This window comes from Garra rufa, chromosome 7, assembly GCF_049309525.1.
Source record: "Garra rufa chromosome 7, GarRuf1.0, whole genome shotgun sequence".
Taxonomy (NCBI): domain Eukaryota; kingdom Metazoa; phylum Chordata; class Actinopteri; order Cypriniformes; family Cyprinidae; genus Garra; species Garra rufa.
Window position 1 is genome coordinate 27,864,518 of NC_133367.1, and position 19,154 is coordinate 27,883,671.

Below are 19,154 nucleotides of genomic sequence, written 5' to 3' on the forward strand. Positions count from 1 at the left end.
GATATAAAGTCACAATTTCTAAGATATCTAAAGTTGAAATTGAATTTTGAATTGAATGTTGCAAAAAAAGTGATGATTATGTGAAATAGAAAAAAATCATAATTGCGAAACATGGTCACATTGTGAGATATAAACACAATTTATAAAAAAAAATGTGCAATTACAAGAAATGTTGCAAAAAAAAGCAAAATAGTTGCGCTTGTAAGAAATGTCACAATTATAAGTAACAAAAAGTCAAAATTGTGATAAATAGTTGCAAATTTAGGAAAGTCTCAGTTGTGAAATATGAAGTCTTATTGTGAGAAATAGTCAGAATATCTGAAATATAAAAGTGCAATTTCAAGAAACGTCACAAAAAAGTGATGATTTCTTCAAAATTATAAGAAAAAGTTGCAGTTCTGAAGTAAAAGTGTTGCGGTTGTAAAATATGTTGCTTTGTGAGAAATCTGTGAGATATACTGTCGCAGTTGCGAAAAAAAGTCGCTTTGTGAGATATAGTTAGATTTTTTTAAATATAAATTTGCAATTTCAAGAAATGTAACAAATAAAACTTGCCGTTCGGAGGAAAAAAGTCACATTGTGAGATATAGTCAGAATTACTGATACTTTTTTTTTTAAATTAAAAGAAATGTTGCAAAAAGTCAAAATTATGAGAACAGTTGCAGTTCAGAAGAAAAAAAAATGTCACAGTTGTGAAACATGAAGTCGCTTTCTGAGATATAGTCAGTATTTCTGAAACATAAATTTGCAATTTCAAGAAATGTTGCAAAAAAAGTGGTTTTGTGAAATAGTTGCAGTTCTGAGAAAAAAATTGTAATTGCAAAACATTGTCACATTGTCAGATATACTCCAAATTTGTCAAATCTAAATTTGCGTTTTCAAGAATTATTGCAATTAAGTCGCAAAAAGTCAAAATTTTGTGAAACAGTTGCAGTTCTAAGGAAAAAACATTGCGAAATATAGTCAGAATTTCTGAAATATAAATTTGCAATTTCAAGAAATGTTGCAAAAAACTTAGATATTATGTGAAATAGTTGCAGTTCTAAGGAAAAAAGTTGTAATTGCGAAACATGTGAGATGTATTAGCAAATTTCTGAAATATAAGTGTGCAATTTCAAGAAATATCAGAAGTTGCAAAAAATCAGGAATTATGAAAAACAGTTGCAGTTCTGAGGAAAAAACAGCAGTTGCGAAATATGAGGTCGCAATTAAGTCGCAAAACATCAAAATTATTATAAACCGCAGCAGTTCTGAGTTGCAGTTGCGAAATATGAAGTCACTTTGTGAGATATAGTCACAATTTCTGAAAATGTTCTTTCTTGTAATTATAATTATAAAAATGATGATTATGTAAAAAAGTTGCAGTTCAGAGGTAAAAAGTCGTAATAGCGAAACTTGAGGTAACATTGTAAGATATAGTATGAATTTCTGAAATATGAATTTGCAATTTCAAGAAATTTCGCAAAAAAGTGATGATTATGTGAAATAGTTGTGGTTCTGAGGTAAAAAGTCGTAACTGGGAAATATGCGAATAATGTCAGAATTTCTAAAATGTAAATTTGCCATTACAAGAATTGTCGCAATTAAGTCGCAAAAAGTCAAAATAATGAGAAGCAGTTGCAGTTCTGAGAAAAAAATGTTGCAGTTGCGAAATTTTGCTTTGTGAAATATAGTCAGAATTTCTGAAATATAAATTTGCATTTTCAAGAAATGTATCTAAAAAGTGACGATTATGTGAAATAGTTGTGGTTCTGGGGAAAAAAGTCATAATAGTGAAATATGTGAATAAAGTCACATTGTGAGATATAGTCAGAATTTGTGAAATATAAATTTTCAATTACAAGAAATGTTGCAATTAAGTCGCAAAATGTCAAAGTTATGATAAACAGCAGCAGTTCGAAGAAAGAGTCGCAGTTGCAAAATATAAAGTCACTTTGTGAGATATAGTCAGAATTTATGAAATATAAATTTGCAATTACAAGAAATGTCGCAAAAAAGTGACAATTATGTAAAATAGTTGCAGTTCTGGGGAAAAAAGTCATAATTGTGAAACATGAAGTAACATTGTGAGATATAGTCAGAAATTCTAAAATATAAATTTGCAATTACAAGAAGTGTTGCAAAAAAGTGACAATTATGTGAAATAGTTGCGGTTCTGAGGACAAAAGTCGTAATAGTGAAATATGCGAATATAGTCACATTGTGAGATATAGTCAGAATTTGTGAAATATAAATGTGCAATTACAAAAAATGTCAAAATTAAGTTGCAAAAAGTCAAAATTATGAGAAACAGTTGCAGTTCTGTGAAAAAAACATTGCAGTTGTGAAATATGAAGTATAGTCAGAATTTCTGAAATATAAATTTGCAATTTTATGCAATGTCGCAAAATAAGTGAAGATTATGTGAAATAGTTGCATTTCTAAGAAAAAAGTTACAAGAAATGTCGCAATTAAGTCGCAAAACGTCAGTCAAATTTATGATCAACAGCTGCAGTTGTGAGAGTCGCAGTTGCGAAAAATTTAAAGTCACTTTGTGAGATATAGTCAGAATTTATCAAATATATATTTGTAATTACAAAAATGGTGCAAAAAGTGATAATTATGTGAAATAGTTGCAGTTCTGAGGAATAAAGTCATAATTGCAAAACACAAAGTCATATTGTGAGATATAGTCAGAAATTCTAAAATATAAATTTGCAATTACCAGAAATGTTGCAAAAAAGTGACGATTGTGAAATATTTGCAGTTCTGAGAAAAATAATTGTAATTGCGAAATATGTGAATATAGTCACATTGTGAGATAGTCATAATTTGTGCGAGATAGATATAAATGTGCAATTTCAAGAAATGTCGCAAAAAATGATGATTATGTGAAAAAGTTGCAGTTCTAATGTAAAAAGTCGTAATCGTGAAACATTGTCACATTGTAAGATATAGTCTGAATTTCAGAAATATCAATTTGCAATCACAAGAAATGTCGCAATTAAGTCACAAAACGTCAAAATTATAATAAACAGCAGCAGTTCTGAGAAAGAGTCGCAGTTGCGAAAAAGGTTATTTCTAAAAAAATCAATTTGCAATTACAAGAAACATTGCAAAAAAGAGACGAGGAAAATAGTTGTAATTTCGAAATATGTAAATATAGTCACATTGTGAGATACAGTCATAATTTCTGAGATACAAATGTGCAATTACAAGAAATTACACAAGTTGCAAAACATAAAATTTATGAAAAACAGTTGCAAAATATGAAGTCCCTTTGTGAGATATAGTCTGACATAATGTGATAATGTAAACTTGTCACAATTACAGGAAATGTCACAATTCTGAGTTGCAGAAAGTCATACTTATGATAAATACAGGAGCATTTTTTAAGTCAAAGGCAAAAATACAGTAGGTTTCTGTGCAATGGAGTTACAAAGAGGTGATTTAGCTTTTTCGGAGAGTTAATGTTATATCTCGCCTTGAGCAGTACAATCACCACCAGTTGGGTTCATTCCCCTCCAATATCTCACTTTAACTTGTGCTTAAAAATCCCTCGTGACAAATCCAATGCACCATCATCGAAGGTGTTGAAAGTCTCTCGTCTGTGGCCGGCCTGCAGTCGGGCGGTCTCGGGGCCTTACGTCTCGGGGCGGCCTGAGGGCTGCGATAGAGCCAGGCCAACCCAAACCAGACTGCTGCGGTCACCATTCCATCTGGATTCAGTCAGGCTGACAGGCAGCGCAGGGCTCCTCTTGACCTACCTGAGAGGCGGTTAAAGCACAAAATTGTTTCCTGATTTGGCTTGTGTGAATTTTCAACCCCTATTAAGAAGCGTTTTACAGACTGCACCTTCCACCCCTCCAAGGCTCCCGGTCAGCAGCAGCCGCCACGGTTAGCGTCAACAAAACTTCCTGCGCCGTGACCTCTGTGAGGTCGCCATAAATTGCAGCTAAAGAAAACACGCCGACCGGTAGCTCTGAGACAAGCATTACATCAGCACAGTTGTGTGTGCGCGCGAGGGGGGACGAAATTTTACCACATTGTGATTTCACAACCAAACCATCCGCCCTAGTGGATGCCAAAAACAACGTCATCTGTCTGCATCGGGGGGATAAGTGCTTTGGTGTTGAGCTACGTCAAGGCTGATGTCTGTGATCATTCCCTGCTTTAGAAATCAGGAAGTTATTTTTATCACCGTGGCTCATGAAACGTTCTTTGTGTTTTGAGTGAAATGCAGACTGACGTTACCTCTCGTACAACACTGTCTGTGATCTCTTTGTATTTCCCATGACTACATGATAAAACTTATGAATGAACAAATATATTTTTTAATTCTTAAAAAGGTAGATGTTTTCTTTGAAGTGTAGAGTTTAGGTTAAACCATGTCCTAAGTATGACTTTGACAAGCAGACTATTTTAGTTTTTACTCTTTCATTGTTCGTTTTAGGTTTAGTTTAGCTTTTTCACTAAATGGCATTCTCAATTCACTTCTAAATTAAACACAGCTCGGGTGTTAATGTGTGTCAGGCTGAGGGTAAAAAAGTGCAAGAGCAATTAGTCAGGACCCTCTCTAGAGAGCTTATTTGCTAGAAGCGTGGAAGCGAAATCTAGGGCTTCAGTGGCTCCGAACAGGAGCAGATCAGAGCGGCGGTCTCCAGAGTCCTGGCAGGAGTTGACACAACGGAGGATTCCAGCACAGCTGCAGCAGACCTGTAAAAGAAATGAACAATGCATCCACTGGCTACGGCTCCCAGGAACACTTCATTCCATGTCATTTTCCAAAGAAGAAACAGACACAAAAGATACAAAAAGAATGGATATGGTTTAATTCAACACAACTGATCATCAGTACACAAGGTTGAACTTTGAGGAAATATTCTGGGTTTTGTCATGAAACTCTAGATGGTGCAAACTGATGGGTCGTTAACGCAAACTAGTGATATTTACAGTGTTAAACTACTTGACACAAGCTGATTGGTTCATGTTGTATATGTAGCCAATGAGCTTGCTGCTTTACATTTATATGGCTGGTTAGCATTCATTCAAAGTTCCTCTGAAACCCTCCACCTCCCCAGCTCCACCTGTATAGATCTGCTACAGGTTATTGTAATTGTTAGAATGGAATCAGTGATCTCCACATAAAACTGATTATGCAGACCAAACCATAAGTCATAGAGACTTGAAACTTGGAGGGATGGTAGTATTCACATGGCCGACAACGTCTCCAAGACTTGCCCAAATCAGCCTGACGGGGGCGCTACAGTGATCAAAAGTACAAAATCACTCATAAATCCTAAACTGTCAGTCGCAGACTCAAGTGTCTTATGTTGCTGGAATCTTTGGCTCACGTCGAACAAAACGCCTGCCTCAGATTTCGATTGTGAGACTGGTGAGCCGGGCATTTAGGATTTCAAAACCTACTTTTGCGAACTAGTTCTAGGTTTTTCACCCACTCGGAACCAAACCAGTGCAGAAAGATTCTCCGGAGAGTGAATATCAATAATTATAAAAAAGTTGAACTTTCGACTCACCTTCGCAAAGAGATGCCTAAATGTTTGAAAGGGGCAGGGCCACTTAATGCCTATAACTCCTGAATAGAATGAGTTATCTTTGCCAAACTCAGAACACTTATGTAACTCTTGCTCTCAATTGCAGGACAAACATCGCAGAGCTTGGCCACTATAAGAGGGAAAAAACACAAAAAATGGCTATACCTATGCAGCCATTTGTCCTATCAACATGAAAATCGCTGAGCACGGTCTTGGTCCAAAGTGCCACAAGTGTCTATAAGGATATTTGCATATCTCAAAAAAACATGGCCGTCATTGGCCGATAAAATTTGAGCACCTGTTAGACAAGGTTTTTTTTCAAGGACATAAACAATTGTGCATTGTGCGTTTTTTCACACATATATGCGATATTCATATCATATGACAGAACTCCTCATTCCGGACAACTTTGCCCCTAGAACCACTGCTGTTAATCAAATCATTTGTTAAATGATTGAGAAAATGTAAAAACTATGACATGCAAACTAGTCCTAGGTTTTTTGCTCAATCTGGAAAAAAAAACACTGCAGTACAATTCTCTGGACTCTCTAGGTCAGGGGTGGGGAACCTTGATCCTCGAGGGCCGGTGTCCCTGCAGAGTTTAGCTCCAACCCTAATCAAACACACCTGAACAGGCTAATCAAGGTCCTCAGGATATAGGTTGGTATTTTTTTTTTTCAGGGTTGGAGCTAAATTCTGCAGGGACAATGGCCCTCGGTGATCAAGGTTCCCCACCCCTTCTCTAGGTCAACAATTATCAAAAAAGGTTGAAATTTACCCTTTGGGAATAGCCTGGCTAACGCCAGACCACGTTATGACTTCGTCATGATTCGTGGTCTGGGAACCACATGTTCATTTTCTCGTATTTGAGGCGTGGTTTACGAATGCCCAGAGCCGTTTATTGGGCGATACGAATGTCTATCAAATGCGCCTGTGCGTAGCTCATAGCCAATCGTTTGAATTATACCGGATGACGTATGTAGAGCGAACGCCAAAAGTTGCTCTTTTTTCAAAATAAACTTGCATTCTAAACTACTTAGAACACTATACACCGTGTCTACACCGGACGCGACAGTTGCCGCGCCGCAACAGCTAAAGTCTGTCTACACTGGACGCGACAAGGCGACCGTTGCAAATCATTTAAACTTTGTGTGAGCACGTCATAAATAGAACGCGGCAGCAGATCACTGTCGGGGATTTGCCGCCCCGCGCCGCATCCAGTGTAGACAGCATAATAGGTTCTAATGTCATTTGTCGCGTCGCATCGCGCCGCTCGCGTCCGGTGTAGACACGGTGTAAGGCTGCATCGAAAGATAACTTCGCGTCTGCTGCCATGCTGGATCCATAGTTATTAACAAACTGCTTCGGTGAGTTGCATAGAAGGCGTCATCTTCTTGCTGCTCCCTCCCCGTTCTGTGATTGGTTCCCTATCTTAGGTGAAAATTAGGTCCATGGTTTCCAGACTAGACTAGCAGCGTGAATAAAATCGCGCTGCGCAAGGCAGTATGGGGAAACCCAGGCTACTTTGGGAAGCTATAACAGGATCGTTTAGGAAAGGAGCCTGTCCAAATTAACCCAAAATCCTATAAAGCCTAAAGGAAAACTCAAAACTTCACAAATTACCTTCAGGTATTCAGGTAAATTATCTGGATTTGCAAAAAGAAAAAGAAAAAGACTTGCTATTTAATGTCTTTTTTCATATGTGCTTAAATGCCTTAAGTGCTTGAACCCCGGTAATCGTTGCTTGCAGCTATATTTATATAAGCTTGTGCAGCAGCAGTATGTCTTAAATACTCACAGCACCGTATCTGCGTATATGCTGCGTATAATGCTCTTTCCTGGTGTTTGTAAATGGAACAGTTTGCTCCGCCTCTAAAACAAGTATTTTTTTCTGATGACATCATCAAGTCCTCTTAGTTTTTAGCCCCTCCCCCATCATATAGAAACCTCTTCAAAATTCCGTTTTAACAATTTTGTACAACAGCTTAGCTACAGTCACATCTCTGAAAATGTCGTTAACAGCTTTCCTACTTTCACTGTCCACTATTATCAACTACATTGACAAGCTTTTGGCCAATAGGAAAATTTCCTACTCGGATTCCCCTTAAAATGACAACAGATGGAGACAGACGCTCATTTTCCACACTCAGACACGCGTTCAACTCCTGTTCACCCGGCGCTGTGACTTAGACAACCAGCGATGATAATGTAATCTAAACTTCATCAGCTCGCTAATGGAACATCCATGTCAGCTGATAATTTTTCTCCAAAGTGCCATTAGCTTCATTAGCGTCTGGCTTCCTCTCTTTCTCGGAAGTCTACAATTACGCCCACGGTCTGTATTTCAGCGCCGGTTAATTGGAGATGAATATAACATGCACATTACCTTAACTGTTGTTTTTACTTCATTAGTCTGCTCATAACGTCATCTTTATGGCAAGATACTCATCAGGTGGATAAGTAACAAATATGATTCCAAGTTCACGGCAAAGACTTTAAAATGCTTTTAAAATGCATAAACAACTATAAGACTATAAACACCTTTCTGTGGTTCTGTCAAAACATTGTTGTTTGTTTATATTTCTCAACCAGCCAGGCATAGCAACAGCTTAACCAATGGCGTGCATTCAGGGCGTGGCTATCTGTTTTGCCTGGCCAATAGCAGATGGAAACCTATTTGAAAACAATTCAGTTCTGTTTAGTAACAAAAATTACATGCCACACCTTTAAAGACTTAGTTTTGTGAGTGTGTACACGCTTTGGAAAATCTGAACAGCGTTGCTCCAGTTTAGAAAGCTGTCAGAAAGTGTGTTATTTTAAGGCCGCATCCTGTGGCAGTGTCTCCACGGCTCTTTACTATTGTTGCGACTGTTGCTGGGTTATTGTGATGAACAATACCTCTCCAAATGCAGATAGGACTAAAATGAGACATCTCTCTTTCCCTTTGTCTCTTTGCAGGCTTTTCCTTTGAGCTCCCTGAGTAAAAAGCAGCCCACCCTGCTGGTTGTTTGTGGTCCTGAGCAGAACGGCTCCATCGGTCTGGTGTGTGCCCGCCATCTGCGCATGTTTGTGAGTATAGAGCACTGTGCCGAAGGGCACGGAGAAAGAATGGATACCGACGGGGTGCTGTATTGTTGTTTAAAGTCACCGTGAAATCATAATTGGGCCTATTTGCTTTCTTAAAGGGATAGTGCACCCAAAAATTATTTTTATATGATTTACTCACCCTCAAGCCATCCTAGGTGTGTATGACTTTCTTCTTTCAGACGAATACAGTCGGAGTTATATTAATAAATGTCCTGGCTCTTCCAAACTTAATAATGGCAGTGAATAGGTGTTGAGATTTTGAAGTCCAATAAAGTGCATCCATCCATCATAAAAAGTGCTCCACATTTTCTCCATGACTCCTGGAGGGTTAATAAAGTTCTTCTGAAGCGAATCGATGCATTTGTGTAAGAAAAATATACATATGTAAAACTTTATCAACTGTAATCTATAGCTTCCGCTAACTGTCGTATGCATGTTCACGAGAGAGTGGCGTTCCAGCAAAGAATATACTAGTTTCGTGAGAACCAAGTTTTGTTTACAGCAAAGGAAAATTAGTCTCTTCTTGGCTTATACTGAAATCCTCCCCCCTTTTTTTTTTTTTTTTTTTTTTTAACCAAACGTTTTGTATTTCTTATTCGTGACCGGTATTTTGTTTTGCTCTCTCCTCTGCACTTCCACGTTCTTCACTTTTGCGTTTACATACGTCCTACATCATCTGCTAAAACACCACTCTCTTTTGGATGCAAATGCAACATTTAGCTGAAGCTAGAGATTACGGTTTATAAAGTAAAAACACAATGAATCACTTAAGAAAGCCTTTATTAACACTCCGGAGCCACATGGAGCACTTTTTATGATAGATGGATGCACTTTATTAGACTTCAAAATCTCAACACCCATTCACTGCTATTATAAAGCATGGAAGAGCCAGGAAATTTTTAATATAACTCCAATTGTATTCGTCTGAAAGAAGAAAGTCATATACACCTAAGATGGCTTAAGGGTGAGTAAATCATGAGTAAATCATTTTATTTTAGGGCCAGTGGTATAAACCTTTACTGTACTTTGTAATTGTTCATCAAAACACAAGAGCTTGCTTGGCCTTTGAAATTAGTTTTTATTCTTCATTTAACCACGTAAACCACTTTAAAATCCAATTTGATGGATTTGATGACAAATTATTTTTATGTTGACTTTAAAGTTATCTTTATTGAAAAAAACATTGCATCTCTTTCGTATGGAAGCCTATTTCCGCCACGGAATAATATAAATTATGTAAGTCTGAATTGTGAGGTAAAAACTTGCAATTAACTTTTTTATTTCCTTTGTAAATTATAAATAAACACAGATATTATCTCACAATTCTGAGTCTATATCTCACAATGTTGAGTTTATATGTGGGAAAAATCCAAATTGTTAGATAAAAAGTCGCAGTTACCTTTATTTTTATTCCATGGTGGAAAGAGGCTGTTTTTTATTAGCTAAGATAAAAAGTTCGATATAGAACTGTCCCTTGCGGTTAGCGGATATGCTCCAACACATTATTTTTCCATTTAAATTGGGCTCACAGCATTTTCATTTTCCAATTTTATGTGTCAAAAAGTAAATAAATGAAGCAAAAGAAGAAAAGAAAAAATTATCCACCATGGTCCTCTGTGATGCTAGATTTATGGAGCATCACTATTCGTCTAATAAACGTACACTCTGTTAAAGTTATTCTTCTGTTCGTTCTGATGGAGTGAAGTTTGGCCAGTCCAGATTTGGCTAGTTTACAATACGAGATTCTTGGAATGAATAAAAAAAACTCTGACCGGGAAAAAAACGAACAATAGAGGGTCATCACATGACGGCAGCTGTTTTATACATTCCCGCCTGCCGTACATCTGCGTGGATTCTTGTGTCCGTACCAACGTTATGTAAGAAATACATTAAGTTTAACTGCAGGACTGTAATGAACTTACCAAGCAACTTATCCAGACTGTATGGACCTTATCCTGTATCCCGAGCAAATGAGGTGTTCAGAAGCATAAATTTTATTTCACATTAATCACTTCTAATGTTCTTCTGAAATTAAAATATGAGGTAATTATATTATGTGATTTATAAACTCAAAACCCCGTCTGCATATCCACAAGGGGACAAAATAGTGCTTTAAAAAACAAAAGCGTTTACGGAGACTGTCTGGTTCCATAAAGAACCTTGAACATCTGAAGAACCTGAAGGTTCTTTGTGGTGAAAGAAGGTTCTTCCGATTATAAAAAGGTAAGAAAGAGATGGTTCTTTAAAGAACCTTTGACTAAATGGTTCTTCTATGGCATCACTGCCACAGAACCTCTTAAAGCATACCTTTAAGAGATTGTTTATCATCTACCACCTCTCTTTAATATAGGAATATGAGCCCACCATTTTCTACCCCAAGCGTTCTTCTCAGAGTTTGTACCAGGACTTCACCATTCAGTGTGAGAAAATGGACATCCCGTTCCTGTCCTATCTTCCGACGGAGGTAAGTGTCAATCTCGAATAACGAAGCTCATCCCACCGGCGGAGAGATGTCAATGTGATGTTCACTCTTCTGGACATCTGTCGATCCTAATCGAGTCTCGTCTGACCCCGCAACCAGGTCCAGCTCTTAAATGATGCCTACAATCTGGTGATCGACGCCATCCTGGGACCAGAAACCGACCACAAGGAGGTTAAAGAGCCCTACGCTGGGATGCTGGTGACTCTCAAACAGGTCAAAATACCCATCGTTAGTGTGGACGTGCCCTCAGGTATTTCCTCATTAAACACACAACCTGATGTGTTAGAGAAATTCTGCCCATGGCATCTTTAGTATGCAGCTTCCTAGCTACTTGCTAGGAAAAGGAAACATGTTTCATGAAAAAAATATCTCATTTTGGTTATTTTTTATTTTTCTGATTTATACTAGAAAACCTTTACAAAACAGTTGATACATTTTTGCAAGTATGCAAAGTAGCAACCACCTACCCTGGCTAATAGCTACTAGTTACAGAAATACATAGAAGTCAAACTAAAAATACATTCTTGTAAGTTTGCGAAATGGTTACTAACAGCTCAAAGGAGTTTCGAAAGATGAATTCTGATTTTGCAGCCAATTTCTCTGATAAATGAGTCTGACCAGAGACCTTAATGTGCAAATGTGTTGCACTAGACCTGAAGTGTTTGCAAAATAGACAAATTACCATACTAAAGAAAACATCCATTATGTCATAGAGAGACCGTATTTGAAAACAGCATCTGATGGCTGACACATTGCCATTGTTGTACTCTTTCCACATGACAGGAGTGTGATGAATGATCTCCACGAGCCAGTTTTCCACACTTTATCTGGAAGAATATAGACAAATTGCTGTTTCAGTTAACAACCAGTGGCTTGTCTGAGAAAGGATTCACTCTTTCTGTCTGTCTTTCCTTAAGGTTGGGATGCTGACGAACCTGCCAAAGATGGGATCAATCCAGAAGTTCTCATTTCTCTGACGGCTCCCAAAAAGTGCGCAACGGGTTTCTCGGGAAAGCATTTTCTGGCGGGACGATTCCTGCCTTATGACATTCAGAAAAAATATGAACTTAATCTGCCAGAATTCCCCGGCACGGAATGTGTTATAGAACTGTAGCCATTTATACAGACCTGTATTTTGAATAACAAGGATGTTTTTCCCCTTTTGTATTTTATAGATTGTTCTGTGGCATTCAGTTACTGACAAATATGACTTTGGATAGGTAAGGGGAGTTTTCTATGGAAGTTTGCTTCTGTTACAGGAAGAAAAAAAGGAAATTACGACTGAAACCCAAAATTATGATATAAACTGAGGTTCTCACACTTTCGAGTTCACATCATGCTATTCTGACTTTTTTTATAAAAAAAAAAAAAAAGATCATTTACAACTTTTTGCAATTAAAACTTTGAATTTGCAACTTTTTCTCTCATAATTCTGACTTTTTTTCTTTACATTTCTTGAAATATACATCTCACAATTTGGCATTATAAACTCACAATTCTGAGAAAAAAAGTCAGAATTACAAGATATAAACTCTGACTGATGTTCTCACACTTTCGAGTTTACATCACGCAAATCTTTTTCTGTTTTCTCAGAATGCTTATTTTACATTTTTTTTTTAGAATTAAACATTTTAATTTGCGACTACTTTAAAACTCATTATTTTGACTTTTTTCTTGAAATTCTGAATATATATCACAATTTGGCAGTATAAACTCGCAATTTTGAGAAAAAAGTCAGAATTACAAGACATAAACTCAGAATTCTGACTTGCGTTTTTGCACTTCCGAGTTTACATCGCACAATTTGAACTCTTTTTCTCAGAATTCTGACTTTACATCTTGCAATTCTTTTTTTTTCTTTTTTTTTGCGACTTTTTATCTTACGATTCTGACTTTTTTTCTTGAAATTCTGATTATATATCTCACAATTTGGCTGTATAAACTGGCATTTTTGAGAAAAAAGTCTGAGGCTTTTTCTTGAAATTCTGTCTTTACATTGAACATTTTTGGAGGAGGAATGAAAAAATTAAACCTGGCAATTCTGTGAAAAAGGTCAAATTTCAAGATATAGACTCAGAATTCAGACTGATGTTCTCACACTTTTGAGGTTACATCACAATTCTGATTATTTTTCTTAGAATTCTGACTTTACATCTTTTTTTAATTAAAAAATAGAATTCGCGACTTTTTAATCTCACTTTTTTTCTTAAAATTCTGATTATATAGCTCACGATTTGGCAGTATAAACTTGAAATTCTAAGAAAAAAGTCAGAATTACAAGATATAAACTTAGAATTCTTACGGACGTTCTCGCACTTTCGAATTTACATCACACAATTCTGACTGTTTTTTTCCAAAATTCTATTAAAAAAATTACAGTTTGAGTTACTTTTTATTCTTACAATACTGAATATTTACATCACACAATTTAGCAGTATAAACTCTATTTACAGTATAAACAAAAATTTCAGGATATAAACTGACTGATGTTCTCGCACATTCGAGTTTTAGAATTAAAAAAAAGAATTTACGACTTTTTATCTTACAATTCTGTCTTTTTTTAATTCTGATTATATATCTCACAATTTGGCAGTATAAACTCACAATGCTGATAAAAAAATTACAAGATATAAACTCAAAATTCAGACTGATGTTCTCGCACTTATAAGTTATAAGCTTTTTCTCAAAAATTTGACTTTACATCATACTTTTTTTGGGGAGGAATTAAAACATTTAAAAATATAGTTTGCGATTTTTATCTCACAATTATATATTTTTTTTAATTCTGAGCATACAACTCACAATTCTGAGAAAAAAGCCAGCATTTCAAGATATAAACTCAGAATTCTGACTAATGTTCTCGCACTTTCGAGTTTACATCACAATTGTGACGCTTTTTTTTTTTTTTTTAACTTATTTTTTGGAATTAAAAAAAAATTTAATTTGCGACTTTTTCCCACAATTCTTACTTTTTTTTCTTGAGATTCTGCGTATTTATTTCATTATTTAGCAGTATATACTCAAATTTCTCATTTCGAATTCTGACTGACGCTTTCGCAGTTTCATGTTTACATCACGCAATTCTTTTTCTCTTTTTTTTCTCAGAATTCTGACATTATGTCTTGCAGTTTGACACTTTTTCTTGAAATTATGAGTATATATTTTACAATGGCAGTATAAACTCAATTTTGAGAAAAAAGTCAGAATTGCAAGATATAAACTTGAATATAAAAGTTCTCGCACTTTCAAGTTTACATCACAATTCTGATGTTTTTTCTCAAAATTCTGACTTTACAATTTACAACTTGCAATTACTGACTTTACAACTTGCAATTCTGTTTTTTAATTAATAAATAAAAAAGTATATTTTGCAACTTTTAAACTTAGAATCTCAAGAAAGAAGTATTTAGCAGTATAAACTAAAATTTCAAATTCTGAGAAAAAAGATATAAACTGTAAATTCTGACTGACGTTCTCGCAGTTTCGTGTTTAAATCACGCAATTTTTTCTTTTTTTCGGAATTCTGACGTTATGTCTTGCAGTTGTTGTTTTTTATAAAAAATTTGAATTTGTGACTTTTTAAACTAACAATTCGGACTTTTTCTTGAAATTCTGAGCATATATATCTCACAATTTGGCAGTATAAACTCGCAATTCTGAGAAAAAAGTTAGAATTACAAGATATAAACTCAGAATTCTGACTGACGTTCTCACACTTTCGAGTTTACATCACAATTATGATGCTTTTTCACAAAATTCTGACATTACATTGTACTTTTTGGGGGGAGGAATGAAAAAAATAAAACTCTGAGAAAAAGGTCAAATTTCACGATATAAACTCAGAATTCAGACTGACTTTTTCTCACAATTCTGACTTTCTTACAATTATGAATTGTGACTTCTCTTCTCAGAATTGTGAGTTTCTATCTCACAATTGCAAGTTATAATTCACAATTCTATTTTAAAATCTCACAATTCTCACTTTTTTTCAGAATTACTTGGAAAAAAGTCTGAATTGTGAGATTAAAAAGTCGCAATTGCCTTTTTTATTATTTTATCTTGTGGCAGACACAAGCTTCCATAGTGTTCAGTCCTAAGAGATGGGTTTAGAATTATTTATTAAATTTAGCAAATTTCGGCATTTACGTCTGTTGAGTTCTCAAAATCGCCAATATGCAGTTTTGTTCAACACACAAGTCTTTTTAATGTTGGATATATTCAAAGTGCATTACCCTGATAGTGCCTCCAGTCTAACGTGCACGACACCTACAAACCCAATGCATTTCTGCTGGAATTTTACTCTGATTACGAATTTATTCATCTGTACTTTTTTGGAAAGGTTGTATAGTATAATAATAATCCCAGGATGACAAACGTGTAAATCATTTTGTTTTTATTATACGTTGCTCAATGTACATGTGTTTTCTTAGTTCTTATAGGTTGAATGAATAAATTATCTATGTAAAATCCCGAGTTGGGCGTTTGAAGAAACGTTGGATGTTGAAACCCCACGGATGTTATTATTTAGCCAAACCTTGGAAAATGTGCTCCACTAGCCAATATTTGGGAACAAGAGGTAGCTACGATATTCTTTAGACCATGCAGTATATTATTTCTTCCCGGAGATTTATTCAAAAGTCAGGAAAAGGCGTGGGTGACATAAAGGAATGTTTCTGTCTAAAGCAACAACAGTTACAGTATGTGGACAGAAATACTGAAGCGTCGCTAATGCATTATAGGCCATTTCAGGACATTGTGTACACTCGGATATATTCATCAAAATGTGGACAAGGAACTCATCCGGAGATCATATTTCTTAGTCTGCCAATAAACATTTTACATTTCTGTCCACCCCACTGAAGGCCAAAAACGATGTTTATTGTCTTTAAACACGCATAGTGAGCTTCACAAAGGTAACCGGCGAAAGAAGCCATATGCACTCAATATGGTGACAAAGGAAAATATGAAAATCTGTTTAGACTGCGAACGAATTGGGGGAAATATTTTGGTCTGTGCTTTGCAAATTTGGCTGTTTATTCTGTTTTGATACCGCAGATCCTTGTTCATCTCTCCAAGACATCTTTCTGATGTCTGATCCTCTTTTTTTCTCAGACTCATTTAATGAAATATTTGTTGTGCTTGTCGAAGCTTTCAAAACAGCTGTGTAAAATGACTCGAGATGTTGGACGATGCCACGGTCTGGCGAGCGAACGCATCTCCCCGTCATGGATGTACTAGTTATGCACGGTCCTAGACAGTGGAACAGGACTGTACATGTAGCATGCATGGGAATATTTACAAATGGTTAAACACAATTGCCTTTGCTCATGAACCTTGAGTTCGACCACAAAGTTTGAACAATAAGCGTAGTGTGGCGCTCTGGTTTAAAAACCGTGGAGTAGTTCACTTTCAGAACAAAAATGTACAGATAATGTACTCACCCCCCTTGTCATCCAAGATGTTCATGTCTTTCTTTCTTCAGTCGTAAGGAAATTTAGTTTTTTGAGTCAAACATTTCAGGATTTCTCTCCATATAATGGATCTCTATGGTGCCCCCGAGTTTGAACTTCCAAAATGCAGCTTCAAAGGGCTCTAAACGATCACAGCCGAGGGAAAAAAAGAGTCTTATCTAGCAAAACGATGGGTTATTTTCTTAAAAAGATTCAATTTATATACTTTTTAACCTCAAATGCTCGTCTTGTCTAGCTCAGCAAAAAAATTAAAAAGTAAACCTGATTGTTTCGCTAGATGAGATCCTTCTTCCTCGGCTGGGATCGTTTAGAGCCCTTTGAACCTTCCTTTAAACTGCATTTTGGAAGTTTAAACTCGGGGCACCATAGAAGTCCATTATTTGGAGAATCCTGAAATGTTTGACTAAAAAAAACAGCATTTCTTTACAACTCAAGAAAGAAAGACATGAACATCTTGGATGACAAGGGGGTGAGTACATTATCTGTACATTTTTGTTCTAAAAGTGAACTACTCCTTTAAGTAGCACAGGTATATTTCTAGCAATAGCCAACAATACATTGTATAGGTCAAAATGATCAATTATTCTTTTATGCCAAAACTTCATTAGGATAATAAGTAAAGATCAAGTTCCATAAAGATATTTTGTACATTTCCTACCATAAATATATCGAAACTTAGATTCAGAACTTCATTTGGACAACTTTCAAGGCGATTTTCTCAATATTTAGATTTTTTTGCACGCTCATATTCTCAAATAGTTGTATCTTGGCCAAATATTGTCCTAACAAACCATACATCAATGAAAAGCTTATTTATAGCTATCAGAGGAAGTATAAATCTCAATTTCAAAAATTTGACCCTTATGACTGGTTTTGTGGTTCAGGGTCAAATCTGCCATTTTGTAGACTTTTTGAAGTTTCATCTTTGTTCTCATCTAACACGCTCTTAAAGGAGAAGTTCACTTCCAGAACAAAAATGTACAGATACTCTACTCACCTCCATGTCATCCAAGATGTTCACATCTTTCTTTCTTCAGTCATAAAGAAATATTTTTTTGAGGAAAACCTTTCAGGATTTCTCTCCATATAGTGGACTTCTATGGTGCGCTTGAGTTTGAACTTCCAAAATGCAGTTTAAATACAGCTTCAAAGGACTCTAAACGATCCCAACCGAGGAAGTAGGGTCTTATCTAGCGATAAAAAAAAAAAATTGTACTTTATATACTTTTTAACCTCAAATTCTCGTCTTGTCTAGCTCTGCATGAACTCTGTGTATTCCAGTTCAAGACAGTTAGGGTATGTAGAAAAACTCCCATCTCATTTTCTCCTCCAACTTCAAAATCGTCCTACATCGCTGCAGAAGTACCGACCAAGTGTTCACAGAGTGAACGTGGAAAGAAGATCAAATGAACTTTACAAAACAGCAATGTTGGACGATTTTGAAGAAAATGAGATGGGAGTTTTCTCGACATACCCTAACTGTCTTGAACCAGAATATCCCAGCTAGACAAGATGAGCATTTGAGGTTAAAAAGTATATAATTTTTTTTTTTTTTTTTAGAAAATAACCAATCGTTTCGCTAGATAAGACCCTTCCTCCTTGGCTGTGATCGTTTAGAGCCCTTTGAAGCTGCATTTAAACTGCATTTTGGAAGTTCAAACTTGGGGACACCATAGAAGTCCATTGTATGGAGAGAAATCCTGAAATATTTTCCTTTACGACTGAAGAAAGAAAGACATGAACATCTTAGATGACAAGGGGGTGAGTACATTATCTGTAAATTTTTGTTCTGGAAGTTAACTTTTACTTTATGGAATAGTTAACCCAAAAATTACGTCCTTTGGTCCTCCAAGATGTACAAGTGTTTCTTTGTTTGATAAGATTTGGAGAAATTTAGCATTACATCACTTGCTCACCAATGGATCCTCTGCAATGAATGGGTGCCGTCAGAATGAAAGTCCAAACAGCTAATAAAAAAAAAAAAATCCACAAGTAATCCACAAGACTCCAATCCGTCAATTAATGCCTTGTGAACGAAAAGCATGTTTGTAAGAAAATCCATTGCTTTAAACTGTCACTTCTGACCAAAATGGGTTCATAAACAAGCTTCTGGCAAAAAAAAGTCCATCCCCTGTTGTCCACTTACATTAAAATCAACCGACATATTTGTTTAGAACAGTTTTGAACTGTTTTTCGCTTGCAAACAGTTTTTGATCTGTGCATATTTACCCTAAGACGGACTTTTTTACTGGAGAAAGCAATGGATAGAGGATTTTATTTATTAGAAACATGGAACTTTTCATTTCACAAGATGTTAACTGGACTTGGAGGATTATTGTGTTTCATCAGCTGTTTGGACTCTCATTCTGACGGCACCCATTCACTGTAATCTGTTCCGATGAAATGAACTCATCTAATAAGAGAACATTTTCATTTTGGGATGAACTATTCCTAAGAATAAGAAAGCAAATGACACACTTCATCTTCAAACAATGCGAAATGGTTATTACAGATCAGTATCTGTGACAGTTAGAAATTTTAAACCTTTTGGCTGTTTACAACTCGCTTTGTACACAACAG

General features: G+C 35.9%; 2 protein-coding genes across 2 annotated transcripts in view; one reads left to right on the plus strand and one right to left on the minus strand.

Moving 5' to 3' along the window:
- Nucleotides 1–15,908, plus strand: part of yjefn3 (YjeF N-terminal domain containing 3) — a 51,077-nt gene extending 35,169 nt beyond the window's left edge. The window contains exons 3-6 of the mRNA XM_073844932.1: nt 8,493–8,603; nt 10,972–11,085; nt 11,203–11,353; nt 12,021–15,908. Coding sequence (XP_073701033.1) covers nt 8,493–8,603; nt 10,972–11,085; nt 11,203–11,353; nt 12,021–12,217 — 573 coding nt within the window. The 3' untranslated portion in view covers nt 12,218–15,908. The remainder of the gene's footprint in view (nt 1–8,492; nt 8,604–10,971; nt 11,086–11,202; nt 11,354–12,020) is intronic.
- LOC141339313 (Rieske domain-containing protein) overlaps nt 3,124–19,154 on the minus strand; it is a 41,652-nt gene continuing 25,621 nt past the window's right edge. Inside the window, exon 3 of the mRNA XM_073844933.1 lies at nt 3,124–4,695. Coding sequence (XP_073701034.1) covers nt 4,540–4,695 — 156 coding nt within the window. The 3' untranslated portion in view covers nt 3,124–4,539. The remainder of the gene's footprint in view (nt 4,696–19,154) is intronic.